This window comes from Triticum aestivum, chromosome 3B, assembly GCF_018294505.1.
Source record: "Triticum aestivum cultivar Chinese Spring chromosome 3B, IWGSC CS RefSeq v2.1, whole genome shotgun sequence".
In the NCBI taxonomy this organism is placed as follows: domain Eukaryota; kingdom Viridiplantae; phylum Streptophyta; class Magnoliopsida; order Poales; family Poaceae; genus Triticum; species Triticum aestivum.
In genome coordinates this window covers 791,854,347-791,863,017 of record NC_057801.1, presented here as the reverse complement: position 1 = coordinate 791,863,017, position 8,671 = coordinate 791,854,347, and the positions used below count along the sequence as shown (strand labels likewise).

The following is an 8,671-nucleotide window of genomic DNA, read 5'->3' as shown; positions in this document are numbered from 1 at the left end:
TAAAATTGTCATCGTAACATTAAGCGTGCGGACCCTATGGGTTCGAGAACTATGTAGACATGACCTAGAACTATTCTTGGTCAATAACCAATAGCGGAACCTGGATGCTCGTATTGGCTCCCACATATTTTACGAAGATCTTTATCAGTCAAACCGCATAACAACATACGTTGTTCCCTTTGTCATCGGCATGTTACTTGCCCGAGATTCGATCGTCCGTATCTAATACCTAGTTCAATCTCGTTACCGGCAAGTCTCTTTACTCGTTACGTAATGCATCATTCCGTAACTAACTCATTAGCTACATTGCTTGCAAGGCTTATAGTGATGTGCATTACCGAGAGGGCCCAGAGATACCTCTCCGACAATCGGAGTGACAAAACCTAATCTCGAAATACGCCAACCCAACATGTACCTTTGGAGACACCTGTAGAGCTCCTTTATAATCACCCAGTTACGTTGTGACGTTTGGTAGCACACAAAGTGTTCCTCCGGTAAACGGGAGTTGCATAATCTCATAGTTACAGGAACATGTATAAGTCATGAAGAAAGCAATAGCAACATACTAAACGATCAAGTGCTAGGCTAACGGAATGGGTCATGTCAATCACATCATTCTCCTAATGATGTGATCTCGTTAATCAAATGACAACACATGTCTATGGTTAGGAAACATAACCATCTTTGATTAATGAGCTAGTCAAGTAGAGGCATACTAATGACGTAATGTTTGTCTATGTATTCACACATGTATCATGTTTCCGGTTAATACAATTCTAGCATGAATAATAAACATTTATCATGATATGAGGAAATAAATAATAACTTTATTATTGCCTCTAGGGCATATTTCCTTCAGATGGCGCATGCGCAACTGGGCGACGGCAACCTTCTGATCTATGTTGGGACGACCGATGGTGTACTGGAGGTCGATGCCGACCACCTTGTACTTGTCTCGAGCAAGCAACTGCTCAACGGTATTGATGTAGTCGTCCACCACAGCCGGGTTGATGGTGTACACCACAGAGAGATCTGTCTTCCTCGCGTGTGTCTCCACTTTATGCTCGCCGAACTCCATTGGAGCGCCGCTAGACATCCCCTCTCTATGTGTCGTCGTGGGTGTGCTTGTTGTGTTGTGGGGCACGATTGAAAGGTTGAAGAGACTAAGGTTATAATGAACGCATGAATTAAAGGGGAAGCCGGACGGCCTGGAATATCGGCACGCCCTGATGGCAGTTCTAATTTGCAGCGTGTAACTCCACCGCGCCGCACGTAACTGCATCGCATGGCAATGCACGCGGCGCAACCGCATGCATATGGGGCCCCTGATGTGATCGTGCGCAGGCCCAACCGCTGGCAGAGCGCGCGCGGAGGGACGCGAGCAGAGCGCTCCGCGGTCGCCTGAACGGCGAGCAACCATATATATGCATATAGCAGTTGAACATGTAAAAAAGTTGTCCACAAGCTGACCGCGCCGACAGGCGCGAGCAGAGCGTGCCGTGCTGCCTAACGGCTAGCACAGCGTGTTGCGGCGCCTATGACAAGCAGGGCTTGCCTAGGGATGCGAGCAGAGGCCGGCAGAGTGATACGTGGCAAATAAGACGAACTGTGCGAGCAATGTCGGAGACATCAAGCACGAATTAGATTAGAGTTGCGTATGCGATATGTGGCATACAGTTGATCCATCCCAGCTGTTTGTGATGAGATAAGCCGTGTGTGTTGTGGGCAAACACTTGCTGATATATAACCGTTTGCGATTGATGAATTCATCACTGACGGGTTACCTAGTGCGGTCCGTGTGCAATGTGATATGCTTTGTCTGCAGAACATCTATGCTCCGTGTACTGAAGAACAACATATATATACTTGTAACATGACATGATTGCAATACCAAATTAAACATCCAATTACGTTATATAACAAATACCATAAATATTGGAAGGTTAAAACTCAAAGATTACAATGCCCAAATTCAAACATTGCAAACCTCATCATTTCTGCAAAAAGATCAGCCGCTGACAAGTCATGTATGGGTTTGACACAATGACTTCCAATTACTTTGTCATATGCTCTTCCAATACGAAGTTTAGCTTTTTTGAGCCTCTTCCATTCTGCAGTACCTGCCGGCTCTGATCAACATACCATTCATCTTTCCTAATTAAATGCGTGTTCAATCTCAGTACCCTCAGCACTCTTGCTCTGCAAGAAAGAACCTGACGAGTGTAATCTTCGGTAAGGTCCCTCGGTAGGAGTTCAAAGTAATATTTGAGAGATGCAGATCCAAGGATTCAATGTGATTGTTGTTATAAACATTATCCACCTCCGGGCCTATTATTATCTGCAAAAGAAGAGAACGTGTTAGTGCCTATATGCAGTTTTGAAGACTACTACACGCCTATTTGGTTTGCATGATTTGTCAAATGCACCAACGTGCCATCTTCGATCTGACATAATTAACATGGGCATTTGATTAAAATCTAGAAAAATGTAACATCGACCTCCCGGCGGCGACGACGACGGTAAGGCCAAAGGCAAGGCGGATGCCTAAGACAGCGTGTGGCCCGGAGTTATTTTTTGGTTAAGTGGATTTTGATCGGCGGTTGACTGGTCATTTATATTTAGTTATGTGTTATTATGTTTATTTTCGGCAACATGTTTATCATATATTTTTTTCTTAGTACGCGAGCAAATATGAGTTTGCCTTTCATTGGATGCACCTATCGACCCATTTGAAAAAGCGGACATGCCCGTCCGACTCGCCGACCTAAAAAGCGCGCATCCGTTTGGATCGCCCAATTGAAGTTGTCCTTCTGATGAGAGCGTATAGCGTAGCATGGCAGCATGTGAACCTCGTACCTGATATTTTCCGCCACCTTCCGCCAACCGTTGCACGCTAGCCCACTGCCTCGCCGTAGCTTCATCACGAGCAAGTTGAGCAAGCAATTCTGAGATTATTCTTTATTTATTTATTAAGGTCTTTTTCAGCTCCTAGTCGGGCCCGACATCTCACCCAATCTTTCCAGCCTGTGACTCCAGTCGCTGTCTATTTTTCCCCGGGTCTATCCACTGAAACCAGCGAAATGAGTGGGGAGCAAGGACTGGGGCCAGGCACAGGTAACGCCTGGTCCAGGTTTTTTTGGTCCCGTGTAGACGAAAGTTCACGCACCAGTGAAGGAAGCTCCTACCATATGACACATGTGATAAGCAATCCAAACAATTTAAAAAAATAAAGGAAACCATTTTTTAGGGTAAATCACACTTTATTTAATGTTTGGAGTACAGTTTATATAGGAATAACAAAAGGGTGTGGGGAGATCCCATCCACAAGTAGCGACCCACAACTAGAGAAGAAGAAAACTTAGCTAAATTATGAGAATCAAAGTTCAAAAATAAAATCGCAGCTAGTAAAGTCCCTCGCTCGAGCACAAATTTCCTGGATAATGCCACCGTGCCTTCCTTCCTAACTTGTGCCTTAAGCACCACTGTGAGCAATCGGCGCCCGAACGCGCCCCCTTCATCGGTCGGCCCACTCTGGCTTCGCTCCCTCGCTCCAGCTTCCCTTTGTTTGTTCGCTCGCTCGATCAACTAGTGTTGGTTGCTTTTTGTTTTTATTTTCGGCTGAGTTGCTGTCAAGGCTCATAAATATGAAAAACAAATAACACACAAAATCAAGAATTATGAAAAAAGTTCATCGATGCAAAAAAAGTTTATCAAATTTGAAAAATATTCAATGATTTTGAAAAAAGTGCATCGAATTTAAAAAAAACTACATCAAATTTGAAATTATTTCATTGAATTTGATGAAAGTTCATGATATTAAAAAAAGTTCATGAATTTGAACCAAGTTTGCACATTTAAGAAAACAAAAAAAAGGAAAAAGGAACAAGAGAAAAAATGAATAAGAACCGCGACCTTGAGAAAGAATAAAAGAAAATAAGATGTATGTGCGCTCCTCTCTCCACCAGGAGCCTTTGAGTACGAACCCCGCCTGCACACACCTTTTTGCTTCAGTTTGAACAGAAAAAAAAGGGAAAACGGGCTTGCACCCGTTTGGGAAAACTAAAAAAAAGACGCATAAGGCACCCTTTAGAATTTGCTCCTAATAAGTCGTTATGCAGAAATGAGTGGCTAGACAAGCAGTGTCCTGAAGCCTAAGCTCGACAACATGTTTTCCCAATAAGGTCTACTCCGCCAGAGGAACCGCCAGGACTTCATCGGGGTCGTCATGGACCGCAAGAGGAGTCAGCAACCCGACGTGTGTCATCGGCTGCAACTACGGCTGGGTGGTCACCGTCGACAATGCGCGCAGCCTGACGCTGCTGGAGTCGCTCACCGGGCAGGCAGTTCCCACTGCCTCCTCTCACCACGTCCATAGGCCGCAGCAAGAAGGTGCACAAGAACGGTTAATCGGGGCCGCCGGCTGGGCACGTTCGCATTGATGCTGATCCACAGCGGCGGATACGGCCTGTCGCTCCTCGCGCCCGGTGCCAGATGCTGGTCGGCGCTACGCTCCCCGGCATGGACACCAAAGAAGTATGTCGACGTCGCGTTCCATCCACCCGGCAAGGGAGCGCCACCGGCCTGCGGGCAAGGCTCGTCGCGAGTCCACGGACGGTGCCAGTGTGGGGGATGTGCTCGTTGAGTCGCCGACACAGGACGAGCTTCTGATGGTGAGCACCCCGGCCCCCTCGACGGCCCTGGGCAGGGCTGTACAACGGGATGGCGGTGGAGGTGTCGCGCTACGACGAGCGCAATGGGCAGCGGGTGGATCCAGGAGGTGAACCGGGGGGAGAGAACCATCTCGGCCAAGGAAAACAGCGCGTTATGCGTTTCGAGGCGAGGTGAGCCAGCATTGCCGACAAGAAATTGGGGCACCCATGTTTGTTTCATCGGATTTGCCTGTTTCTGGCGGCAGCGTCATTCTGCACGACGGCTGCTGGTTTCTGCCCAATGTTGGACCTGTATTTCCTCACAAATAGGTGACCAGTGTATAATATCACTGCAAGGTATTATTGATAATGCACTCAATTTAATATACCCAAATGATAAGTGCCACACGTGTAGCACGAAGCACTCCGGCCCTGATATTTTTTTTACAATTAAAGTTGCTATCCAAATTGAAAAAAACAAACCCGAAAAAAAACTAAAACTTACCATCCGAAAAGAAGTTGACTTGCTTGACAACTAAAGTTGCCATTCTCGCGTCGCTAAACTTGCCATAAAAACTTATCAGGGTCAATCAAATATTACACATGTTTTCTAAGCTACACAGAGAACTCAGATGAAATTACATGGATGCAAATTAGCCCGGACAGCGTGTAACGAAGAACGTTAAAATGAAACCTGAGAAGCAAGAGCGCCGTGAATCGCTAGGAGCTCAGCAAAACCCTAAGAATGCCCATGTGGATCCTACTGCAAAAGATATCATCCTGCATCAAAAGATCTCATCCTGCATCCTTGCCACCAATGAATTCTCCCGTAGCATCCCAAGGCCTATCTTCGAAAGATTTCCCGATCATACTCCTCTTCTTGTTTACTGTCCCGTCGTCACATGCGTACTCGCGAAAATAGTCCAGGAAAGATTTAGTTCCAAGAGAATGCACTCCTTCGAACAGGAACTCAGTCACCAAATCCTGAATATCAAAGCAATAAGCAACTCTACAAATAACATGAATTGGGTGTGTGTAAATTTAGTGAATATCGCCAGAAGAGAAACCTTGGCATGGCTTTCACCAATCAACTTCTTCAGAAGTGGAAACCCAGGATCCTGCCCATAGACAAGGCACGACATTAGTGGAAGATGCTCTGTAGCAGCTGCTTTAACAAATGATAATATCTAATGGGCAGTCCTAATTTGGCGCAAGTAACAGTGTAATGACAAATCACTAGTCAATGAATATAACTTTCTCTGCATGGGTTTTATGAAAAATACAAACCTTTTCAGCCCTCCATGTGAGATATCTATGTTGCGCTTCTCTGTTACGAACAACTTTCGTTGTGTCATTTTCTTCAGTTGCTTGATCCGTTAACTGAAGCCAAACCTGCGTCGGCAGAAACATGAGAAAACAGGGAGCATGATACTTGAAATTGCATGTTTGGCACAACATTTCAGAAATTTAATGAAACAATCGGTGCATACCTTATAGTAATCCATCAAAGCTGAATACAGAACATGATGGTTACGTTCAGTGGGCTCAAATATAGTCCAGATCACGATTGGAGAGAAGAATCTCAGAGATTCGCTCGTAATCTTGCCACCCCATGGCAGAAGCTGCATTTTCTCTAAATAAAGATAGCACTCTATGTATAAAGCTAATAGAAGAAGACTGGGGTAATATATTTGGGGTGAAGGATAAGATCCAAGCACCTCACTATACTTGTGTATAAGAGGCATCAAATTCCTGTAGTATTTATCTTTGTAATCCTTGTCTTCAGTTATATCGTATAGCGGATTGAGGTCCCTGCAAGTAATTCAAATAGTTCTTTCAGGCAATTATTCATATTCTAGTTTAAGCGCAGTAGCTGAGTCTTGAATGGCATTACATATCATCACACTTACAAGACAACGATACTCTGTGCAGGAGTCGTAAAAGCGTTGGCGCAAAATATAGGAAGATCATATTCAGGTTCAGAGAAAGCAGCAAAGTCAAGAACCTGCACGGGCATATATGCATTGTAAGTATATCTTCTTCTTCTTTTTTGCGGGGTAACATTATAAGTATAGCTTTGTGGATCATATGCCTCGATAAATGAAATCCTCAATGACACTCCCTTGTCCCTTGAGTCATAAACTGAGTGATGTTTTAGACAGAGATAAGAGATCTCAAAAGAAAAATATCAGCACTGATTCGACTGTAAGATATTCATAGAACAAATCAAACCTGTAATATTATGGAACTTCAGATATAATCAACTTCAGATGTAAACCCATCTTTCAATTCATAGCCTTTTGGGATAGTTGTTGGAGGGTTTTGGTCAAGGAAACTTTGGGCTTGGAGGTGAAGTACCTGAACCGAGTTTTTCTTCTCAACCGTCAAGCTGCGAAGCAGTCTGATCTTGGGGGCGCTGAATGAGAGAGCGTCCAAAACAGCAGCATCGTCGTTGGCTCGTATGAGCCTGAACTTTTCCTGGAAGCATGACACATTACAAAATCATCTTCTGTAATGAAAAATATGGCTGGCGTCAGCTGATATCACAGGAGACCTACACTTTAAGATGTTCTAGATGGACATTTGCCTATACCAGACTCTAGACTGACCGTCAAGGCCTTAACTAGTCAACAATTATAGTATGTCTGAAGAAATAAGGCTCGTGCTTGGGGTCATTGTTTACAGGAGATCCGTTCAGACTCCACCCTAGTGCGTCAGACAAAGACCAGGCACCGAAATTCAGCCGGCACTAGCGCGACATCACAACAGCAGTGGTTTTGCTTCTCTGTTTTGGACTGAATTTACAATTAGCAGGCGCATCTGCATTCGTGGACACCTGCCTAACGGGCTGGCCTAGCATGGACGCCAGTATGCAGTTACAGCTTTGCTAGCCACCTCGAGCAGACAGAGCATGCTCGCCGGCGCAGCGTGTACCGAACTAGTAGGACTCTGCAAGGTTGTAAGGAAAGAGGAACATGGAGCTCAGCAAGGCGAGCAAGGGAGGCAGTAGCAGCAGGAACCTACCTGCGAGGGGTGGGGCGTGAGGGCGGTGCGGAGGCGGGTCTGTTCCAGCGCGGTGCGGACGAAGCTCTGGTACGACGAGCCGGCGCCCAGCACTCCGCCGCCGCCGCCGCCGCCGCCGCTCATCCCCTCTGCTCCTTCCCCTCCCCAGCCCAGATGGTACACTCCACCACTCCGCTGTGGTGTGCGAGGCATGGATGAGAGGGGAGAGGCAAGGACACGTGGGACGGCGTCCCGTTCCATCCATCCATCCATCCAACCAACCAACCCATGCTGCACGCATCTTGATGTAATAATGCAGTTTCTTTTTTCCCAAAGAAGAAAATCAACTTGCAGAACTTGGCCACTTGATAGTAGCTCAGGTTATAAATAACACATAGCCCCCGCTGTAGACCCTAATTGTAACATGAACCTTGTTGCAAAAGCATCTCGGCCATGGCCGTTGCCGTTGCAACAGGATCCTTGTTGCAAAATGCATTGAAGAGATTTGCGGAGCTCGCAACATTGATGGTGGGTGGGAAGCTTGCGACATAAATTAATGGCGTCAGGAGGAGCAGGGGGGGAGGGGGAGGAGGAGGAGGAGGAGGAGGAGGAGGGGAGAGGGAGACAAGCTTGAAGAGCTCCGGGTGTATTTGGGGGTAGCGAAGACCAACTCTTGTGCCCTGTCTCGGTCTGGATTAGAGGAGGAGAGATTAGGGAAGACACCAACAACAGTTCATGGCGGTCGACGCTACAAGACCGGGGTGGTGAATGATCAAGGTCTGCTGCAAAGGGTGTGCCGGGAGAGGGGAGGGAAAGCTTCACGCCGGTGAGATCAATGCTCGATTGGGGGGAGAGAGATAAGAAGGAAGGGGAAAAGCGGTGTGGTTCCCCACGGGGGCACGTGACGCCCAAAGGAGATGGACGCAGTTTTGTTTTTAGTCAGGTGATTTGAAGCGCTTTCGCCTAAATAATTAGTCAGGGCACTTGGCCACTTGATAGTAGCTCAGGTTATAAATAAC

General features: G+C 46.3%; 1 protein-coding gene across 2 annotated transcripts; it reads right to left on the bottom strand.

Moving 5' to 3' along the window:
* Nucleotides 1-5,204: 5,204 nt before the first annotated feature.
* LOC123066605 (phytochromobilin:ferredoxin oxidoreductase, chloroplastic) lies at nucleotides 5,205-7,903 on the bottom strand. 2 transcript variants are annotated; one of them, XM_044489658.1, is made up of 8 exons: nucleotides 7,674-7,903; nucleotides 7,008-7,127; nucleotides 6,560-6,654; nucleotides 6,368-6,461; nucleotides 6,140-6,271; nucleotides 5,937-6,041; nucleotides 5,717-5,767; nucleotides 5,205-5,633 (listed from the first exon to the last, which is right to left on the bottom strand). In XM_044489658.1, exons 1-8 carry the CDS (start codon nucleotides 7,863-7,865, stop codon nucleotides 5,445-5,447), a joined length of 978 nt encoding a protein of 325 aa, XP_044345593.1. In that variant the 5' UTR covers nucleotides 7,866-7,903; the 3' UTR covers nucleotides 5,205-5,444. The 2 variants fall into 2 exon arrangements, with proteins under 2 accessions (XP_044345593.1, XP_044345592.1); XM_044489657.1 differs by having other exon boundaries at nucleotides 6,140-6,461.
* Between the last annotated feature and the right edge of the window lie 768 nt (nucleotides 7,904-8,671).

Bases quoted from the DNA above. Each gene is read 5' to 3' on its own strand.
- LOC123066605 (XM_044489657.1), bottom strand. From the start codon at position 7,865: ATGCCTCGCACACCACAGCGGAGTGGTGGAGTGTACCATCTGGGCTGG. The intron at 6,655-7,007 runs GTACTTCACCTC...ATGCCCGTGCAG, and splicing joins AGAAGAAAAACTCGGTTCAG to GTTCTTGACTTTGCTGCTTT. The intron at 6,042-6,139 runs GTATGCACCGAT...CTGCCGACGCAG, and splicing joins CTTTGATGGATTACTATAAG to GTTTGGCTTCAGTTAACGGA.